This window comes from Larimichthys crocea, unplaced genomic scaffold (assembly GCF_000972845.2).
Source record: "Larimichthys crocea isolate SSNF unplaced genomic scaffold, L_crocea_2.0 scaffold97, whole genome shotgun sequence".
In the NCBI taxonomy this organism is placed as follows: domain Eukaryota; kingdom Metazoa; phylum Chordata; class Actinopteri; family Sciaenidae; genus Larimichthys; species Larimichthys crocea.
In genome coordinates this window covers 1,906,209-1,928,144 of record NW_020861315.1, presented here as the reverse complement: position 1 = coordinate 1,928,144, position 21,936 = coordinate 1,906,209, and the positions used below count along the sequence as shown (strand labels likewise).

Genomic DNA, 21,936 nt, shown 5'->3' with positions numbered 1-21,936 from the left:
TCGCCGTATTTTTAAATAAACACACTTTTTTAACCAATACATTATTTATTGTTGCTCATAATATTTTGCTTTTCGATATAATTCCTATGTTACAGGTACAATGTGCAATGCTGTATAAAAACAAAACATTTCTATTCAAACCCAAAGGATACTTACTGGTCTACTAGTAACCACCACAGAGAAGTGCTCTATTCCTTATCTGGCTACTTCTGCAGTTATCTTAAAGGGTAAAAGGAACAGTTGAGGTTTTTATGAAGCCTATCAAAACATTGTGAACCACAGGAGTCTGTTTGGTTTGTTACTTTAAAGGGACCTCCAATGATTTTACACATTTACCCTCGGGAGGAAACAATTATGTTTTCATAATCATTAATCATGATCATAATCATGATCATGTTTTCATAATCATTTTTGCCTCAAGTGATGTCATTTGAGTCAGCAAAGAACTACAAGTTTGAAGATTTTTTTAAAAAGTATCTTGGCATGTGGAGTTAGAAAGAAGTAGCTGCTGTAGCTGTTCCTCGCCTCTCTTCGTGGCTAGCGGCTTGAGACTACATTGGCCGCTGACACAACTCTTGTCACTTTAGTTGCATTGTGGCCAATGTAGGCAGCAGGTTTTGACAAGGAAGTGCGGATAAGGAAGGCAACATCTCTGATTCTGCTGCATCGATTTAAAAATAAAAATGCCCATAGTGATAGCTAATGCTAAATCTTCTACTGAAGGACCTGCACCAGTCTTTGTTGCTGAGATATTATCATACTTGGCAATGGTAATGCATGTGAGAGTTCATTTTTTTCATGAGCACACGCGTTACCTTTCAAATGCACAGTCTACATTTAAAAAGGCAACAATATCATTAACTGGTACAGCAGTATACAAAGGCAGAAGTGCAAAGGTCTCCCACCTTGTCACACATTTGATAAGCTTAATAAAAAAACCTCAAGCGTGTCTTACGTGTATTTGAAACTCAGTAGTCGTACGGTTAAAAAAAATAATATATCACATACTGAGAATCCTAATTATGCATCATGGTCGATGTCTCTGTGAGATTTTCATTCCATTTAGACTTTTTTTTGTCTTAAGTGCTGACATTTATTAACAAAAAACAAAAAAACTTAAGTAATACTTTTCAGGATTTAAAAAAGTGTAAACTTTCACAAAATATAAAACCGACACATTCGAACCATAAATTATAAACATGTAGTCATGCATTTGTTCACAGGGCTGCATACCGTTTTAGTCTTACATTTTTATCTTACAAATAAAATAAAGTTAGATATTTCTCATGTGGTATGTAATGGATATTTACATTATTATTCATTAGTATTTAATGCATTAGTGTGTGGAGTATCATGGAGGATGCTCCCAGAGTGAGGATTAGAGTGTTTAAAGGACAACGAGTGCGGTATCTTGTGCGTGCGCGTCTGTGGAAGGGTTTTTGCTGAACTGGAGCAATGGCTACTGGTTACCTTGGTAACTATTTTGCCTAAAAAAAAAACCCTACTTGAACTTAAATGACACTTATTTGATGTCACAAGCTGCCAAAATATCTGATGTCAGGTTATGACAAATGTCCTATGTCATCTGATGTAGTTTTGCTAGCCAACAAACTTATGAGACACCATAAGTCAACTTGTCATAGTCTGAGTGGTGTAGTAGGTGAGATCCCTCATGACAACAGTAATGTACTGCACTGACAGATTGGTGTACGCCTGTGATGGTTGTTCACTGTAGGGTAGCTGGAGGTCTTTGTTAGTGTCCAAGTGATCTATGGAGGTCCTGTGTGGGGTCCCTGTGGAGACCCCTGATAGGGTTGAGACGGCGACGCCCACGCTCCAGCACTCGGAGGACGGCTTGGTTCTCCACTACCTGACTGATCCAGCTCGGCGCTGTCGCAGTCAGAGTCATCGCACAGGGCCCGACTCTGCAGGGAGGAAAACAACGTCATACATGAGCTACAGCAGACATGACATGAAACAAGTAATCAGATAATTTAAAGGACCAGTGTGTAGTATTTAGTGGCATTTAGCGCTGAAGTTGCAGAATGCAACCACCTGAATACCTCTTGCCTCATGCTCCCATTCATGTTGGAGAAACTACAGTCAAGAAAGCCACAAAAGTCTTTGTAGTCTAAGTCTAAGCTACTGTAGAAACATGGCGAACCCCGTAGAAGAAGCTTATTCTTTTTCATTTATTTTCTGGTGATTATACACTAATGAAAACATAGTTATCTATTTTATATTCCATTCCAAAGAAATCCCCTTCAATGTTACACAGTGAACCTTTAAATATCAAGACAGCAATGTAAAAAAAATACTAAATTACAAGTAAAGGTCCTGCTTTTAAAATGCTACTTGGTATTATCAGCCAAATGTACCTTTTTAATACTGATGTAACAATGTGTAAGCAGCATTTTACTGTTCTAACTGGTCATAGTGTTTATCTATTTTAGATACAGTCAGGTAGTTTCTACCTGACTGTATCTTCTAATAAGGGTCACAACATAAACCTGTGGGGTCATGACATTATTAATGGTTTAGGAAAGAAGAAAATACAAAATCTGTCCTTATTTATTTATTTTTGTTTAAGTTATTTGGTGATCAAACTGTTACTTTAGTAAAATCGGAGAACTTACAGACATCTGACAAGAAACCAGAAACTGTTTTTTGTAATGGGTCAAAGGCCAAAATAGTTCATAATACTGATTTAATCTTTAACAATGTATTTTATTTTAGCATGTTAAAGGTCCAGTGTGCAGGATTTAGTAGCATCTAGTGGTGAGGCTGCAGATTGCAACAGACTTTCATGCATGTAGGAGAAACTATGGTGGCTGTAAAAAAATGAGAAAGGTCATTTTTAGAGTCAGTGTTTGGTTGGTTCATTGTGGAGAAACATGTAGGCAACATGACAGACTCGGTGGAAGAGGACCCTCTCTCTCTCCTTAGATATAAAAGTCTCATTCTCAGGTAACAAAATCACAATGATTAGTATTTTTAGGTAATTATACACTAATGAAAACATACTTGATAAATATTATATTTTGCCAGTACACCCTCATTAGATGTGACACACTGAATGAATATACTTATACTCAAATTGGGTGCAGTTCTTGAGTAAATTAGTTACTTTCTATCACTGTTTTTTGGAGTGAAGTGTTTTCACTTCAGTCTAAGTAGATGACACAAACTGACACATATAATGCTCTGTGGAGCTGCTTTACCTCATTAGGATTCTGCCCAGCGTCCAGCTGAGCTTTGCCCTGGCCCAGGGCTCCGTCTCTCTCCGACAGGCCGTCAGAAGCCTGTGCAGGGTCAGTGTTGTCCGCTGGGATCTCCGACCCCTGAGAGAGGAGGTCATCACTCCGATCGTCCAACCTGTCGTCCGTGTTAGTGCTAACCACGTCGGGGGTACCGCTGTGAGAGTGGTCAGTGGTGTGGCCCTCCTCGCCATCCGACACCGACAGGTTTTCTGAGCTGAAGGTAGACACCGACTGGCACTTGGTGATGCTGGTCGGACGTCTGGAGAGATTTAAACACCAAAACTGAGTTGATGCAAATGAAAACAGAGAACAGAGAAGGAAGAAGCATTGAGGAAACTTTCTAGTGATGAAGGACAAGCAAGTTACTCACCGTCTCCGTGGTAACTCAACCTCGCTGTCAACTTCACCCTCCTCCTCTTCTGATGACACTCCACGCCTCTGTAGTCAGAAACAGGAAAATGCAAGTGAAAAGGATCAAAGTAGTACGAGAGGAACACCGAGGAGTATGAACACTCACACTGTACCTGTTTGCGTGTGATAGCTGCCCTGTACAGAATGGCTGAAGGAGTGAGGTGCTGACTCCCAATTCCCCCTGATGCCCCCCGGGGCAACCTCACAGCACCAGCCCCCTCATCTTTATCCTCTCCATCGTGAGGCAGACGTGGAGATCCCAGAGATCCTCGTCCCGCTGCCGCCCCCCTACCACATGGCGAGTCTGGGCTGCTGGAGAACGGAAATGATGCAGCATCTTCGCTCGGCGTGTCACTGCGTGGAGGAGTTTCTGTGAGATCATCCAGACCAGCTGCCCCCGCCTCCGATCCCCCTAAACCTGCAGAGGCACTGAGGCTTCCCCCTCGCTCTAGCCCGCCTACAGAGGGCTCCCCTTTTCCCTGGCCTTCTGCCTCTAGCGTGGTGCAGATGAGGTCAGGGCTGGAGGAGGATAGTTGCCTCTGCTGCTGCTCATGGCTGAGGCCCCGCAGGGCTGCAGAGGGCTCCAGGAGCTGCTTGGAGGTGTTAGTGGTTAAACTGTTAGCCTGGGCAGTTGTGTCCCTATTAGGGGAGGACTGATTCGCCTTAAGTCCAGCCAGGTCCCCACTACTGCCCTTACCAGGCTTGCGATGGCGGGTCTTTACCCTTCGAGAACGGCTGGGGGAAGTGGAACTCCTGCTCGGGCAGGCTGGTATAGTGACCTGCATCACAGAGGAATCCATTTTGGGAATGATTACCTCAGACTTGAGGATGTCTGGCCTGAAAGAGTAGGAGGGATTAGTCAACAACAACCCACAAACCTAATGAATATTCATTTATCCACTTTAGTATCATTCTTTCCTGAAATAACAACTGAAATAAGATCTCATACCTCTTTCCTGAGGGCAGTTTCTGTGGGACATTTCTCTTCTTGATGAGTTTGTCCATGGAGTTTGAGGAGCTGCTCTGTCTGGAGCTGTGGTGCTTAAACAAACCTGGATACTTCTTATCCAGAGACTGCTCTCTCCTGGAAAAAAAACAAATGACACCAAACTGTCAAAAGAATGCTGGCATTTCACAAACACATACCCTGTGTTCATCTATTTATTTGTACCTCTGCAACTCTTTCTCTTTGAGCTCCAGCTGCAGCATGACAGCGCTGAGCTCCATGTAAAGGTTGTTAGCCCTCTCCAGTTTCCTCTCATAGTGCTCGCGAATGTCCAAAGCATGCCTGAGAAGAAGAAAAAAAAGGCTGCTGATGTCATTGTGCATCTGCATGAGAGGCCGTGAGAGGCACTTGTTTCCTCCACAGGGGCGGACAATGGTATGACATCAAGAAATGGGACAGAGTGAAAGTGGGCAGCTAACATAGTAAAAGTACCATTATCGACTAATCTGGTATACTGTGATAATTATCATGAAACTATGTACAAAACAGACCTGAGCTCCTCTCTACGCCGGTTGATCAGTTCCTCATCGAGTCGGTGGAGACAAGTACCCTCAGATTTAATCTTCTCAAAGTGCTGTTTCACCTCTTCTCGCCATTCAGCCTGATGAGAGCACATTTCTGTTAACCACCTCCGTCTAGCCAGACCGGACTTTAAAACCAGCTCTCTTTTGTGCTGCGGCTCAACATCTGATTATTGTTGCTTGTGTCTGTTTGTGCGCATTTAAATGTATGATTTGAAGCAATCATACCTGAGACTTGAAGTACGTCTCTTGTGGAGTGGACAGCACATCAGCTGACGCTATGTCCAGATGAAGTAGGATCTGACGGAAAGAGGGCCTATTCCTGGGCTTACAGTTCCTGCAAATCCAAGATGGGAAAGACAGCTGTGTACATTTACAATGCAATCAATAAGGTTCTTAAACCACAGACCAACGCCTCAACCCATGCTTGTAATACTCTATTCTGGTCGCTTTCTGCCTCTCTTTCGTCATCCTAACTCACCACTATAAGGCATTACTCACCAGCACTGTCTGAGGAGGATTTTGAAGCCGTCTGGGCAGCTCTCAGGTACGGGCAGCTGAAGGCTGTTGTTTCCCACACCCCAGATGATGGCAGATGAGTCCACATCTTTATAAGGAATCTCTCCAGTTAACATCTCCCACAGCACCACTCCAAAGGACCTTAAAGTTAAAGTCAAGCTTTATTTATTCAGAAAGGCTCACTGTGGTCAAGAAGAAATTACATAACAACAAGACAGTTCAGCCTCAAAAAGCAACCAGCACACACTCAAATTATCAGAAAGTTGAACTTTAAATCCCTCGGAGAAACACTGAAATAACAGAATCATGATATTGATATAATATCTGTTCTTCTACTATATAAAAAAGCATTTGCTGATGCATCTGTACGACATATCAGACTTACCAGATGTCCACTTTTTCGGACACAGGCTCATTACGAATTACTTCAGGAGCCATCCAAGCTACAGTGCCGGCAAACGACATCTTGGTGCTCTTGTCACTGAGCTCCTTTGAGGTCCCGAAGTCAGAGATCTTTACCAGGTCATCGTGTGTAATCAGCATGCTGCAAAGTAATAAAGAATTAGTCACAAAATGTCAGGTCTGCATTTCTTCATCAAGTTAGCTGTGTCGAGTTGAGACTTACTTGGGGGATTTCAGGTCTCGATGGATAATTTTGTGGAGGTGGAGGTAGTTCATGCCACCTGCAATGCCCATGGACCAGTCAACCAGGAGGGAGGGGGTGATTTTACGGCCCGCCCTCAGCACCTCGTACAGTTGGCCTTGAGCGCAGTATTCCATTAAGATGCAATAACAAGGAGCCTGTGTGCACACGCCCCTGCAAGGAAACACCAGATCAGAAATAGAAAGATATCAAGGCTGATTTGAGCAATTAAATGATACATGATCCTGTAGGATATCGCAAGTTTCCTCACTTGAAAGTGATGATGTTGGGGTGCTTGAGTTTGCGGAGGTGTTTGATCTCTGTCTCTTTGATGTCCCGCACTTTCTTTACAGCCACGTCTTCTCCGTGGAACTTGCCGAGGAAGACGGCCCCCTGTGCGCCACTGCCCACCCACTGCAGGTCAGAGATTTCCTCAAAGGGAACCTCCCAGGACTCTATATGCAGACCAACAAGTCAACAAAAACAAACTCTGTGATTAAAATCAATGATGAAATCACGAAGAGTTACACAGAATTAACACAGGCATTAGAACGGAGTTACTTAAGCAATTTCCATCACACGTCACAAAACCTCTAAATGTCAGTGTGCGCTCTTGCTAGTTTGAACAGGGTGGAGTCACAGGATTTGCTGAGCAAATGTTAGGTCCATGCTACACATTACAGTGGGCTGGCAGGACACAATTACATCATACAAAGTGCCTGTCATGTTCAAACAAATGGTATATTGACAACTTATCCAGCAGACCATCCAGCAGAGATAAAAAAAAACATTGAAGGAAGAACAACAATTCACTCATAGTCTAATCTGTCTGTCATCTGTCATGCTGACTCCACTTAAATGACTGTGAGAGCACGGTCACTAAAGACAGACGAGCCGGGCAAAATAAAAGAGACAGGCAGATCAATTCTTCATGAGGTCCACTGAAGTGTCGAGATCTCTGGAGTGCTGCAGCAGCAGAGGTGGATACACATGATGCTTCCACTGTCCAGCTGTGAATACTCACTGACATGCTGCGGAGTTCTTGTGTTGCAAAAAAGTATTTTACTTGAGTACAATTTGAGGTACTTGCTGCTACTTTACACTTCTTCTCTGCTATGTTTCAGGTGGAAATGTTGCAGTTGTTACTTAGCTACACCTGACAACTATAGTTTAAGTATTTACATTAAAAAAAACATGTAAAATACAATGCATTAGTGATTGCTTGTGACTCCTTCTGAAAAGCAGTCTGTAGTTGAGGCCTGTCATGTTGAAGATCTTAGCAGTAGACTTTTCCTCTCTAAATTAGTCAGATGGCTTCATTCAAATCTTTTTTCAAGGCCCAAACACATCAGATTTTTACATTAGATGAGTTTCTTTTCTTCTTCCTTACCACATTAGTCATCTCACAACCCCTCAGATTTATCATGAATGGCCCATTTCTATCCGATTGTACGTACAGTAGATAAACTCTCCACCTCTACCGGCTGCTTATGCAGTAATGCATCACTAAAATCTAATAGTGTAATGATAGTAATATGTCTGTCACACTGATTTTACTTTTAATCATGTCTGTACTTTTATTTGGGAAGGACTTTAAATGCAGGACTTGCAATGGATCGATTGTTTTATTGATGCTTTCACTTTCAAAGAAACTGAATATTTCTTCCATCACTCTCAAGTTCAAGCATCATGCACGAACTCAGATATTTTCTATGATGCATTGCCATGGTTACAAAGGCACCACAGTAATGACATAAATCTACAAGTTGACTATTTATGTATTTAAATACACTGTCCATGACACAGCAGAGGGTCACATAAATACAGAAGTGGAACGTTTACTGTTTCTCTTCACATACCTTCGTGGCTGTGTTTGTGTTCAGTGGAGTAGGCCTTTCCAATCATGGTCCAGACTGGTTTTAGGCAGCCAAACAGTCCCTCCAAAAAACCTCCACTTCCTGATTGTAGCCGAATGTTCTCGGACTGGCTCCTAACAGCGCCAGCCTCTGGACTGTGCCCGGCCTCGGCCCCGCCGCCACACTGGCAGGCCTCATGTTCATGTAGTTTTAGCACGCTGTTGTCAAAGTGGGCGGAGGGTCCATCACTGGGAGTTGGGCTGCTGCCGCCCGGCACCACTTGTCCACCCGTGTCAATGGACAGCACGTTACGGAGGACACACTGTGTGGGGGTCAGGTCCGTCTCGGGGGTGCAGGCAGGGGTGTCTCCATCGAGTCTTCGATAGGGGGGTTCTGAGATGGGGGTGCTGAAGCCTGACAGGGAGGGGGAAGGGGCACGGGGCTCATGGATACAGGTCCCACTCATCAGGGGTTTCCCCAACACAGCAGGTTAGGGTGGATGGAGGGTGGAAAGATGAGAAATAAGCCTGGTGGAGAAGATTTATGAGAACAGGAATGATCGATTATTGTTAGAGTAGCCATATTTCATCTTTGTGTTAGTAAATAAACACTACATTCACTGCTTTTCAAGATAACAACAAGTATAGATTAATTTCAGCACTGGACAGAGTCATTTAAAGAAGGAGCTGTCCAGTGCTGAATCAACTTCTACCTTCACTGTCTCTTTTGATCACTAACTTTCCTCTGACTCAAACAATGCAAAACAGTGGAGTCGTGCTGAGAGTCGGGCATGAATCCAGTCCCTAAACACTCGGTCACTCTAATTTCCACAAACTAAATCCTGCCTGAATCATGCAGCAAAGCCTCGTTTCTGTGTCTATGAATGGGAGAACCAGCATGCCCAGTGGAGCCATTACCCAGTGAGTGGAGAAGGAGCTTTATGAATGAATCAACCAGAGCAGGTTGTACAGTCCACAGCCTTGACTGTCACCTGTTCTGAGGCGCATCAGTGTCCGGCAGTGTCACTCAGTAGCAACTGCAGCAGCTCCCATATGTCGTCCGTCATGCATCAAGTGAATGCGAGCATCTGAAGAATATGACGAATTGCATAACCACCTCAGTCAGTCGGTGTGGATGTGTGCGTACGTCCGTGCGTGCGTGCGTGCGTGCGTGCATGGCGTGCGTGCCTGCATGTGTGTGTGATAGAGAGAGAGAGAGAGAGAGAGAGAGAGAGAGAGAGAGAGAGAGAGAGAGAGAGAGAGAGCGCACATGGATCCAATTCACATAACACCAGCTCATTTCTTTTACTGCCACCACTGCATGAGAAGAGCCACGATGACCGAACAGAGCCGAAATGAGAGCGTGAAAAGAAAAGAAAAAAAAAACGGGCAATAAACAACCACCGCGGGCCTGGCTGTGTGCGAGGGGAGAGCAGCAGTGCACACACACAAACGCGGAAGATCAATCTTTAAATAACCGAGGATGTGATGATGACACTCAGCAGCATCACAGCCGACGTGCATGAATTGCAAGCCCAATGCCTACTATGTCCATGCAAGTGAACTGCCGCAGCGGGCTGTACATTTACTCAAGTTGGCATCAAGAACAAATATTTCGTACTGTGAGCTTTCTCGCTTGCACAAATATGATTTTCCAGCATTCATCGACGATGATTCGTTTTTGGCAGCATCAGTTCATTGGTGCAGTGTGAGCGGCATGAACGCTACCGCACCAAGCATCATACCTAACCGTGCCTGTGATGCCTGATTTCTTATTCAATCGGCATTTAAACCGGATAGTATGACATTCCCATACCTTTCTGCCTGGTTGATGTCGCGTTGTCAAGTGAGGGGTGGGCTCGGCTTTTTTCTATTTGTCGGTGATAACGAGCAAATCGTTGTTTTTTTCTTCGGTCCGTGCTGTCTGTTGTGTTTCCGTCCCCTATATCCACGAGTTCCACGTTACTGGGATGGATCCCAGCGGGCAAATGTGTTATCAATAACCGGGGACCCATGCAACGTAGGCGCGCGCGGTTTTTTGGGGGAGGGAGCTGTCTCCTTCCCAGTGCTGAATTGACGTCACGGAAATGCGAGTCGCACCGAGAGGGGGCGCTACCGACATCCTCTGCAAACCATAAGCTGCAAAACACACACAACACACACACACACACACAGGGAATTTCAGTTTTCCATAATTTCTATCCCACCCCCTGAAAAAAGTGTATCATCCATGAGCGCATTTCATTCACTGCTTTCTGTGTTTGATCACGAGCCAGCCAGCTCTGCATCCTCATCTACTGCTGCTGCCGATGTGTCCTTGAGCAAGACGCACTGACTCTTTGTCGGCTCCAGGATGCTAGTGTGCAACTGACCATGCCTGCTCTGTGAGGAGGGAAAAAAGTCTTACCTTCATCATAACCCCAAATCAGATGCTTGTTTAGGTTCATAATGTGGGCAGTAATCAGGTTTTTCGCCATGTAGGTGAGCATAACATAACAAACATGGTGGGAAAACAAGCATTGACAAGTCATATAAATAGAAAAATGAATAAGACATATTATAATATATGTACATTCATGGTCATGGTTTACACAAAAACATTTCACAACTTAAGACATTTCACAAATGAATAAAATAAATAAAACACTCAACAACACACATCAACACACAGTAATTTTATGTTGATGTCATTTTGACCCTGAAAAAACTGCTCTTTGCCCACAATGGGCCAAAGTTCTCAGCATGTAGAAGAATTGAAATGCGCAAGATAGTCAAGTCAAGTCAAATTGGTTTTATTGTCATTTCACCCATATACACAGTGAAACCAGACCATGGCGCTACACAAACATGAAACATGGAGCATTAAAATGCAGCAAGGGCTCAAGTGCAGTATGTTTACAAACAACAGAATAACAGAACATTATTTAATAGATAATTTAATGATCAAGATCCTTTAGGGGAAATCTTCACTCAAGTTTTTGATTTATTTATTTTCAATATAGGCCAGAAATACAACACAACACACACACAAAGGGATAGTGATGGTGATGGCATATGTAGAAGTTAGTAGATTTGGCTTGCTCAAGGGCACCTTGGTTGTGCCCAGGAGGTGAACTGGCACCCTCAATACTTTGGTCATGCTGGATGCTCAGGTTCCTTAACCAGTCCCTACAGACTGAGCTACTGCCACTGGATGTGTGTGTACATGGCTACATATGGATATATACAGTGATTGAAAGTATGAATAAAGTAGTATGATTTGTCAAGTGTTGTGGAGAAATTGCTGAAGTCAAAGGTCAATGGGGAGGTCAGGAGGGAAGAAAGTGGTCAGGAGCCTTGATGTCTTTATGCTGTAATGTTTATTGACGCTTGGCCAAGGAAAATTAGGACACTCTCAAAGTTCATCAGAAGTGCCTGAGTCAGTCTCACTTCGCCCAACTCATCCTGGTGGAGAGACTTTAAACCAAAGATAACACCACAAATACTATACACCCAGAATTAGTCAAAGAGAATGTTTTTACCCATGGAGGTGGTATTGTCAGCATATTCTAATCTGGAGACACTGTTGTCTGTTTATGCAGATTGGAACATCAGTGTCAAGTATCTATTATGACTGTGAAGGCAGCAACAGGTCTCTTCGACCCTGGTCACCACAGTGTTGAGACAGACTGGCACCTACTGTTCTCAACCAAAGCCAAACAACTAATACTGCAGAGACCTCAAGGCCCACATGTGACCTGTGTAACTAAGGATAGAAAATTCCATAAATGAAGATAGTATTCAAAAGACAGCAATCTATATGAATCATAATAATAATAATAATAATAATAATAATAATAATAATAATAATAACAATAATAATAATAATAATAATTATTATTATAATTATTATAATTATTATTATTATTATTATTATTAGCATTATGTTTCATATCCAAATGATACTTCCTTAACCTGTCTCTCTTGTCCTTGTACTACTGATTTATAATTATCTCTCCCTGCCAGCCTCAGTAAACACATGCCAAATAAGGGAAGTGGACGAGACATGCAAAAGACAGAAAACACACACTCTCTATATGAGCTAAAACATCTGCACCCCAGTATAATCCTAATTTTTATAACATGTGAAAACAATAAGTTTATACAAGTTAAATAAACAGTTGGTGCTTGTGTGGCTCGGTGTGGGTGCAGTGTCGCTCCGTGTCCTGAAGGGGGCAGCACCCCGGCCCTGTAGCTGAGCTCCGCGCTGTTTGTCCTCTCCGGCTCGCCGTCAGTCACACACGGCGGGACAGACTTGAAGTGAGGAACTGAAAAAAGTGTCACAACAACGTAGCATGCGGCTTTATCCTGTTGTTTGGAGACGCGGGATGTGTTAATTAACTTCACTACTTACACGGTAAGCATTTTAAAACGTGGAGCGGCTCGTGGATATCAGAGCAGTTAGTTAGCTCGAGCTAGCTGGCTAACTTTAACCGTTAGCTAATCAGCTGTTTACACATGTTTGGCGTTTATAATCAGCTGTTGACGAGTAAACACGACTGCTAAGATTACCTGAATGACCCACGGTGTGTTCGCAGAGTTTCACCGGGTTGAAGATGTGCTCTCTGGCGCTGTTTCCTCCTCCGCTGCCCTCCGGACAGACCACTCTGTGCGAGTCCAACAACGAGCTGCTGTCCAGGACCAGGACCAGCACCGAGGACCTGCATAAACAGGTCTGTGTCCACTATTGAACAGCTTTATGATGTGACTATTGGTCTGATCATGTTTATATGCTGATTTAACTCTTTTGTGGATGTGGGCAGAAGTCCAACATAAACATCGAAACAGGAGACATTCATTGTTAAATCTGTCTGTTTGTGTGTCTATAATTCAGGAGTCCAGTCCTCTGAGTTTGTATTTCCCCCGAGAGTCTCTGAAGCTCCACAGCCGCACAGAAAGCAGCAGCAAGGCGGCTTTCCTGGACCACTCTGAGACTCTGTGGATGAGGAGTGCAGCAGCGTGGTGGGTTACACAAACACACAGATAACAATGGGGGACACACATTTTTGTTGAGTTAGGTCTGACAGCTGTTTTTAACTAAACTGATCTCAGTTTTTCTCTATCCCGTCAAGTTTTTGAACTATAGGATCCCCATTTTCTTAAAAAATATGAAATATGAAAATACTGTACTTAACAGATACGTGCTTGTTTTCACTAAACCAAAGTAACAGTCTGTGCAATCATCTTTTTGCTCTCGCCAAACCATGGGGATACCAAATGCCAACTTTTCACATGTTCCTTTGGTCCACATCCATAAACTCTCAACACACTGCTTGCAAACTTTGTGAGGGGCCCATGTCTTGTCTTGATCACAGAGTTTTACTTTAAAATATGCAAAATATGCTTGTTTGACAAATGCACTGATGTTTGTCCTCTGACTTGGAATGGTGAAACTAGCACAAATATAGCAAAAGTAGTCAGCGCTGTTTAGGCGTTTACGACGAGAGGTAGCAGGAGCAGACATGATCTGGAACAAAGCAAATGTATACCTATGGAAATCAAACACTAAGATGGAATAGTTACAAGCTTTGAAAACTACAAAAACAGCATCAAACCAAATAGAACAACGGTATGCCCATGGTGACAAGGTCAAGAAATAAGCCCGCACAAATCCTCTTCATTCTACTATGCTAGCTTTCTGTTTGCAGATATTGATAGTACTGACCTATTGGGAGCTGCACACACCTCTCACCGCACTGTCTCAATTGTGACTGAACAAACAAGTTACCGCGTAGCTGTAGATGAGGCCAATCGTAATCAGCTAGCAAGTCTTACTACAGCTAATGAGTGGAATTTAGCTTATCTGAGGGTAAGCTGTGGAGAAAAAACTTGACGTGCTAGAAAAAAACTGACTGCAATTTTGAAATCAGCATAAAGGTTTGTGGGTCAAGAAGGGTTACATCTGGGGTAACTGGATGAGGATGTTTCACTTCTCATCCAAGAAGCTTCTTCATTTCTGACTGACTGGTGGAGAGGTCTGAGTATTTAGCCGAGGCAGGATTCCACATGGTTCGTTAGTGCTCGTTGTTGGCTCACTCATCTATCCCTTTGTGTGTGTGTGGTTGTATTTCTGGCCTATATATGAAAATAAATAAATCAATAAACTTGAGTGAAGATTTCCCCTAAAAGGATCTTGATCATTAAATTATCTATTAAATAATGTCTGTTATTCTGTTGTTTGTAAACATACTGCACTGTAGCCCTTGCTGTGCATTTTAATGCTCCATGTTTCATGTTTTGTGTAGCGCCATGGTCTGGTTTCACTGTGTATATGGTTGAAATGACAATAAAACCAATTTGACTTGACTGAGGCGAAACATGTTTAAGGATCTAGAGCCAGATTGAACCCTTCTTGAACAACACCTGAGCAATAATGGAACATGAAGACATTACACAGCAGGTGAGAGAAAAGCCAGTAGACACTTGGGTCTACAGGAACAGCGTCACATAGTGTTTGAGCCACCACTTCAAAGGCACGATCACCTTTAGTTCTCAGTTGTGTTCGAGGGACAACCAGTAAGCCCTGGTCAGAACTTCTAAGAGACTTACTTGTGTTGTAAGGATGGAGCATATCAGAGATGTATTCTGATGCCTGACCGCGCAGAGCTCTATATGTGACGACAAGAACCTTAAAATGAATCCTGAACTTGATGGGAAGCCAGTGTAAAGCAGATAATATGGGAGTGATGTGAGTTGTTCTCTTGCCGCAGCGTTCTGGACAAGTGATCACGAGAGTTCACATCACATTTTTCTGTCGGTCTTATCACTCACTTTTCTCTGTCCCGTTTCAGGCGGGATGGAGGATTCACAGGGCTTCTCAATGAAATTACCAACTCGCATGCAGAGGGTATGTACGGCACAGAAATCTTCAGTTAAACTCATACATATTCCTACATATCCACTGATGTGTGTGTGTGTGTGTGTTTATGAGCTCTCCTGTATCTTGTGCTCTTGTAGTGCCTCCGTGGCTGTCAGTGAGCTCTGGTTGTATCCTGGCGTTGCTCCGAAAGGTCTCCTCCTTTCACGGCTCTCTGTTTCCTCACCTCACAGTAAGTTGTGCTGATTGCTGATTTAAAATATGCTGTCGACTTTGTTTGTAAAAAACCCCTTGTCGTCTATACCGGTTCTAATGCAGTGCTTGGGGAAATATGGGGAAGTTTCAGGGTACAAGGTTAACGAGGGGAAATCTGAAGCAATGATGATCACAGGGAGCTGGCCTAAACAATTAGATAATCAAGTGAAATTTAGATGGTCGAAAGAGGGCTTTAGGTACCTTGGGGTGAATTTGACACACACCTCTTCTCAATTATATAAAGCTAATTATGACAAACTTATTTCTCAAATCAAAAAAGATTTTGAAAGATGGGGGATGCTTCCTCTATCATTGGTAGGCAGAGTTGAAGTTATAAGGATGAATGTGCTGCCAAAGTTGCTATTTCTTTTTGTCTCTCTTCCTATTGTGGTCCCTCCATCTACTTTTAAATTCTTAGCTCAATTGGTTTCCAAATTTATATGGCAGAACAAAAGGCCCAGAGTGAGACTCAAAGTTCTCTGTGCAAGTAAAGAGAAGGGGGGCTTGTCCCTGCCTCACTTCAGGAGTTATTATTGGGCAGCGCAGCTAAGAGTATTGGTCTCGTGGATGAGATTAGATATGGATACAAAATGGGTACACATTGAGCAAAGTTCTGTAAGGAATGTATCACTCAAAGCCCTCCCCTTTTTAAATATAAGTGCATGCCGTGTCCTTAAGATACGTAATGAGTGGGTTAATTACACATTAAGGGTGTGGAGGAAGATAAGACTGTTGTTAAATCTGCCATTGTCTGTATCCAGGGCAACAAAGGTGGTGGAGGCTTGTGGATTTCTACCAGCCAAACTAGACAGAGGTTTTAATAAGTGGGCTGAAAAAGGTCTGATTACTATAAATCAGTTAATGGAAGGAGGGACACTCAGGGCCTTCTCGCAACTTCAGACACAATATGGTATTGAATCAAAGGATTTATTTAGATATTTTCAAATTCGGCATTATTTGACTACACACAAGCATTGGGCCAAAATTAGAAAGGAACCTTCAAACTTTGAACGTTACTGGATTGAGGTAGCAGAAAATCGAAATGTGTCAAAAAAAATAGTATCCTGTTTATACAGCAAAATTCATAATGATAGATCTGCGGACACACTGGATGTAAAGGGCAAATGGGAATAGGAGGCTAATGCTATAATTGGGGATGATGAGTGGGAGAGGTCCTGGGTGTCCTGGCACAGATGCTTAAGCAGCCCAACTTGGAGAGAATTCAGTTGGAAGGTGAGGATGAGATATTTTAAAACTCCTATAGTGATAGCTAAATATGACAAAAAAAGTTCCTCTCTCTGCTGGAGAGGCTGTGGTCTAGTGGGAGATTTCTCACATATTTTCTGGGATTGCCCCAAACTACTGAAATTCTGGAAAGAGGTGATGGAGGAAATACGTGGGATCTTAAAGTTGGACAGACTGATTGATGCTCAGCAGTTGATTCTAGGGACACTTCACACAGATCTTCGAAATAATCATCTGTACCTGCTTAGAGCTCTTGTGATAATTGCCCACAAAATGATTACTGTGAACTGGCTTAAGCCTCAACCACCGACTTTACTACAATGGACTCAAAGGCTGAAAACTGTGAACTGTATAGAAAGCTTAACTGCCCGGTTACGACTCCGGATGGACTTGTATTTGGAAAAGTGGGCACCTGTCATAAACTATTTGAGTGACTAAATGTAAGAAGTTCAACTCAACTGGGCAGATCAGATTGAACGTAAGAGAACGAACACTTGGATGATACCTTGTTACCCCTTCCTGTGTATATTACTGCAGTAATGTCTATTTTATTTCTTGGTCTACTTGTTAACTGTCTATATCTGATACTCTAACACTGTGTGGATGTCTTGTCAAGGAATATGTTTTAATAAATGTTCAAAAAAAATATGCTGTCGACAACAATACATTTAATCACCAGCTGTTTGTTGTGACTCGTCAAAATGTATATCATCTGTTTGTCATCCGTCCTGCAGTTGAGCAGTGAGGACATGATCGCTGAGTTCTCACAGGTGCTGAACTGGTAAGTGCCAACTTTGTAATGTGTAGTTTAATTTTATTGTTAAATGATTAAAGATATTGATTATTCTGAAGAACCTGGTGGTGAGCAGACATGTTGATGAAGAGCTTGTCATTTTAATATAATTTCAGAGCAACATTTAGTTGATAAATCTTTTCTTTGAACAGTTTTGACACTCATTGAAATTTAAAGTCCTTTTTTTGCGAGCAAAACTGTGAAACATTTGATACTCCATCTGCTGCTTTTTCTTGTTCTACATTAAAATAAATTGGATATCTTTGGGTTTTTATAAAATTATACAATTATTGACTTTTTGATAGACATGTTTACTGATGTTTTCACACATTTTCCGATGTTTTATCAACCAAATGAAAAAATTAATTCTCACATTAATGAACCAAGAAAACAACCGTTAGTTGCACCTTTACATACATGCTTTTGCATTGATTGTTTTTAAACTGAAACTGTATTTTAATCACAAATGCATCTTTTACTAGGTCTGACTGCGTGGTGCGAGCCTTTGCCTGGCATCCTCATACAGATAAATTTGCTGTAGCCCTGCTGGATGATTCCATTAAGATCTACAACCCCAAAAGGTACTAAGCGCTGAAGAAAGAATGAAGTCTACACTGCATAAAGCAGGAATAATCCATGTCAGCTACAGCAGAGTTGTAGTACACCATATTTAAATGTTTATTTATCTGTTCACTTTTCATGATAGCAGAATGTCAGTACTAGTCTGTAGACTTACTTCGATGCAACAGTGACCCTCTGATCTCAGTCATAACAAAGCCATATGTCTCCAGGACAGGCTACAAATGTGACTGTCTCATAGAGCAGCTTTGTCCTTTGACCTCGCGATCATTCTGTGACCCTCAGTCCTCTTTTGTTCTCCGTCTTCCAGCGCCACGACTCCCACACTGAAGCATCGTCTGCAGAGGAGTGTTGCAGCAGTGCAGTGGAAGCCGCTGTGTGCGTCTGCCCTCGCTGTCGCTTGTCAAAACTGTTTACTGGTCTGGCACGTTGACCCCTGCTCACTGTCCACCAGGTACGTAAACTCCAAATCCCAAGTTAACTGATTAAGAATATTACTAGAAATGATTGCTATACAGCTTGTAAGTAGTAAAAACATGTGATATAAATATCACACACACACACACACACACACACACACACAACAATATAAATATATATATATATATATATATATATATATATATATAGATATAATATATATATATATATTAATATTATATATATATATATATATATTAGAATATTATATATTATATATATATTATAAATCGTCATATTATAATGCATTTTAACGACAGCTACAAGGAACTTTTGTGTTGATTGTTGCAGCTTGTGTAGATAGAAGCGGTAGTGTTTCCACAGCCTCATTTTGTTTATTTCAGAGTCATTTTGTTTATGACAGAGTGACAGGCATCAAGAATAACTATATAGAAATAACAAATCATCCTGCTAATTATCATCATATCATCATCATTATTACATTTTATGCATTTAAAAGGTTTTCAATTTAACTCACTAAACACTGCAGAAACTATCTTCTTGTGTTGTGCTCTTCTTCCCCTCGACCCATCCAGGCCTTCGTCTGGTTGTGCTCAAGTTTTGTCTCATCCCGGTCACTCTCCCGTCACTTCCATCGCCTGGTCTCCAAGCGGATCCCTCCTCGTGTCGGCCTCGCCTATGGACACTGCGATGATGGTACGAGCCAGTGCTTCATCTTTAAGTCAAAGAATACTTTTGAGTATTCGTGACATTCAACCTGTGGTATTAATGTATCTTTCAGGTGTGGGATGTAGCTTCGGAAAGCTGCGTGCCACTTCAGCGTGTTGGAGGAGGTGGGGTCAGCTTCCTGTCCTGGTCCCCCGATGGCAGCCATGTCCTGGCTTCTACACCGTCTGCCCTTTTCAGGTTAGAGTGAGCTCTCCAAAGATTGTAGGTTTTTTAAATTGACCTTCCCTTTAGAGCTACAAGAGCAAGTGAAAGATATGTAAAGCTGCTGGTGAAATTGTCTCTTTCATAATAAGTGTGTGTATGGAGTCAATAGCCATTTGCGGTGTTATAATCAAGGCCCACTCATCTTTCATGAATATTTATGAACATGTAAGGAATTCGTGGAGTTCATCAGGTGTTATGAGATAATAAGAATTAGAGTTTTTACACACGGATAAGTCAAGTTTCGGTTTCAGGGTTTGGGAGACCAGAATGTGGACCTGTGAGCGCTGGCCATGTGTGAAAGGACGCTGCCAGGTGAGAACTTATCATCTATTTTAAAGTTATTGTTCAGTTAGGTAACAAAACATTTTATAAATCATGTATGTATTAAATAATCATGATTTTATTTGTGTTGTTAGTCTGGCTGTTGGAGTCCAGATGGAAGTCGGCTCCTCTTCACCGTACAGGGAGAGATGGTCATCTACGCTCTGACCTTCACCGATGCACCAGGTTATCTGTCTGTCTTTCCACAAAATAATTTGTTATTTATACATAATATTCATCTGCAGCTTGAATCAATTGATCCTAAAGTTGGATAAAAAAGAGATCAGAGTATTTAAAAGTGGGTTAAGCAATTATTAGGTAATGCAATGTAATACTTTCTTCTTCAGCAAATATAATAATAACTTTTAAAGTGGTACACCTGGTACTGAGCCACACAAGACTTACTCATTATTTCAGCCAGGATTTTTGTGTCCGGTAACGTTAAATTACTTACCCACAGACATTCAGCTTCCTTCATAGTTTCCAAGACATGCTATTGGTGTGATGTTCGCTGTAGTAGCAGGAGAATTGTGAGTGTTGCTGTGATGTGCTGGCTTCGGGAAACTTTCATCTAATCCTCTCTTTGTGTTAGCTGCATGGTAAAAACTTTTAGCTCTATATTTAGGTATTTGTCATCTTTTGTATCTCGCTCACCCCACCTTTTTAAAGAGTTTTGATAACCGGTGTAACTTGATGTGTTAAAGCGATTTAGCATTTTGTAGCAGAAGTTGACCTGTATGATCTGATTGTCATTCAGCAGGCGTACCTACATGCACATCGAAGGGGCCACAGGCAGCAGCAGTGGTGGCTGACCTATCAGAGACGACCTTTAACACACCAAATGGAGACATCATGTAAGAGCTCTGAATGAAATCCATAATTAGCCATCTTTTAGCTGAACTACATCATTAACAGTGATGAGCTCAAACCTGCAGCAGGCAGTCTTCACTGCTGCTTGACTTTGTATCTGAATGTAACGCTTCATACGCTCACCTTTATTTCATTTGTGTGCCAGTGTTGGTGGAGAGATCCAGTCTTTATGCTGGGACCCGACAGGAGAGAGACTCGCAGTGCTTCTCAAAGGTTTCTTCTGTTCACCTCGATGAACCCAATCAGTATTATATCTGTGTTTTTTTTTTTTTTCGTTTTAATAGTTAAAGTTTAAATAACTCGTCTCTCTCTCTCCATCTTCTCTGTGGTTTCAGGTGATCCTCAGGCAGCCGACCGGCCTGCAATAATAGCCGTGTTTAAGACCAGAACCAGCCCCATTTTTGAGCTTTTGCCATGGTTTGTGCCTTTTTTTTTTCTTTCTTTTTTTTTGTTTATGTGTGCTTGCATCAGATATATTCATATATATTAGCTCAGAAGTGTTGCATTTCCCTGTGTAGCTCTACCACACATATATCTGCCTGTACTGAATATTTCTTGTGTTTCTGTGTTCAGTGGTTTTGTCCAAGGGGAGCCCAGCGAAGAGCCGAGACTCATGCAGTTCCACCCAAATTTCCAACACGGTGCTCTGCTCACTGTGGTCAGTCTTACCGCTTTAACTTCCTATTTTCTTCCTCTCATATTGTGTTCTAAATGAAAAAATGTGTTCTAATAATAAATAACTCTGAGCCATACTGTCCTTCCTGGTGTGTGTGTGTGTGTGTGTGTGTGTGTGTGTGTGTGTGTGTGTGTGTGTGTGTGTGTGTGTGTGTGTGTGTGTGTGTGTGTGTGTGTGAACCTGAACTTCTACTTGCTCCTTCTATGTCCTCCAAACTAACACTTCTCTCTCTCTTTGTTCTCAGTGTTGGTCCAGTGGAAGAATTACCCACGTGCCTTTCTACTTCTTGAGCGCTGGCGTCCCGCATTTGGGCCTCAGTGGAAGTCCGTCACTGCCACGCCCTCAAGCAAGGCCTGCAGACTTTGCCAATCAGTCGCTCTTCACAGAGCTCATCTCTTGACCGACCCTCAGCCGCTCAGTCACACACTCAAGTCATTGTTGTTATCATGGATTGTCAATAAATGTGTAGAAAGTTCTCAATATTCTATTATTTATTTCTGATTTGTCTCCACATTATCCAGCTCTCAAAGGACAGTTTGTTAAAAGTCAATGCAGCTAAACCAAATCCAAATTAATATATTGATTCTAAGCAGGTTTTTAGTATGTAATGTGTTTACACTGTCAGACACAGTTTTCCCACAATGCAAGAAATGTAGGAGAAATGTAGTTTCTGGAGAATATTTTTGATGTCTCGCTGTGAATTTTATTTGGCAGCATCTTTTCAAAGTCACAGTTTGCGTGACAACCAATGT

General features: G+C 42.2%; 2 protein-coding genes across 4 annotated transcripts; one reads left to right on the top strand and one right to left on the bottom strand.

Moving 5' to 3' along the window:
* Window positions 1–40: 40 nt before the first annotated feature.
* map3k12 (mitogen-activated protein kinase kinase kinase 12) lies at window positions 41–10,116 on the bottom strand. 2 transcript variants are annotated; one of them, XM_019276050.2, is made up of 14 exons: window positions 10,032–10,116; window positions 8,220–8,743; window positions 6,632–6,827; window positions 6,343–6,534; window positions 6,103–6,261; window positions 5,700–5,858; window positions 5,427–5,535; window positions 5,169–5,278; window positions 4,843–4,959; window positions 4,621–4,755; window positions 3,785–4,508; window positions 3,631–3,698; window positions 3,222–3,519; window positions 41–1,925 (listed from the first exon to the last, which is right to left on the bottom strand). In XM_019276050.2, the coding sequence occupies exons 2-14, from the start codon at window positions 8,680–8,682 to the stop codon at window positions 1,770–1,772; spliced, it is 2,886 nt and encodes a 961-aa protein (XP_019131595.1). In that variant the 5' UTR covers window positions 8,683–8,743; window positions 10,032–10,116; the 3' UTR covers window positions 41–1,769. The 2 variants fall into 2 exon arrangements, with proteins under 2 accessions (XP_019131595.1, XP_010743852.1); XM_010745550.3 differs by having other exon boundaries at window positions 6,632–6,815.
* Window positions 10,117–12,444: 2,328 nt separating this feature from the next.
* On the top strand, window positions 12,445–21,660 carry aaas (achalasia, adrenocortical insufficiency, alacrimia). 2 transcript variants are annotated; one of them, XM_019276052.2, is made up of 17 exons: window positions 12,445–12,611; window positions 12,793–12,927; window positions 13,089–13,216; window positions 15,046–15,101; window positions 15,212–15,303; window positions 17,306–17,352; window positions 17,847–17,945; window positions 18,254–18,397; window positions 18,960–19,080; window positions 19,166–19,290; window positions 19,569–19,629; window positions 19,734–19,824; window positions 20,399–20,492; window positions 20,654–20,721; window positions 20,844–20,925; window positions 21,082–21,166; window positions 21,429–21,660. In XM_019276052.2, exons 2-17 carry the CDS (start codon window positions 12,811–12,813, stop codon window positions 21,582–21,584), a joined length of 1,566 nt encoding a protein of 521 aa, XP_019131597.1. In that variant the 5' UTR covers window positions 12,445–12,611; window positions 12,793–12,810; the 3' UTR covers window positions 21,585–21,660. The 2 variants fall into 2 exon arrangements, with proteins under 2 accessions (XP_019131597.1, XP_019131596.1); XM_019276051.2 differs by having other exon boundaries at window positions 12,448–12,611; window positions 20,396–20,492.
* Window positions 21,661–21,936: the final 276 nt, after the last annotated feature.

What these genes read in the sequence shown, in the direction of transcription:
- map3k12 (XM_019276050.2), bottom strand. Translation starts at nt 8,682, where the DNA reads ATGAGTGGGACCTGTATCCATGAGCCCCGTGCCCCTTCCCCCTCCCTG. An exon ending in AGACGTACTTCAAGTCTCAG is followed by an intron (nt 5,279 to 5,426) that starts GTATGATTGCTT and finishes TGCTCTCATCAG; the next exon opens with GCTGAATGGCGAGAAGAGGT. An exon ending in AAAGAGAAAGAGTTGCAGAG is followed by an intron (nt 4,756 to 4,842) that starts GTACAAATAAAT and finishes TTTTTTTTCCAG; the next exon opens with GAGAGAGCAGTCTCTGGATA.
- aaas (XM_019276051.2), top strand. Translation starts at nt 12,811, where the DNA reads ATGTGCTCTCTGGCGCTGTTTCCTCCTCCGCTGCCCTCCGGACAGACC. An exon ending in GACCTTCACCGATGCACCAG is followed by an intron (nt 19,825 to 20,395) that starts GTTATCTGTCTG and finishes ATTGTCATTCAG; the next exon opens with CAGGCGTACCTACATGCACA. An exon ending in ACACCAAATGGAGACATCAT is followed by an intron (nt 20,493 to 20,653) that starts GTAAGAGCTCTG and finishes TTTGTGTGCCAG; the next exon opens with TGTTGGTGGAGAGATCCAGT.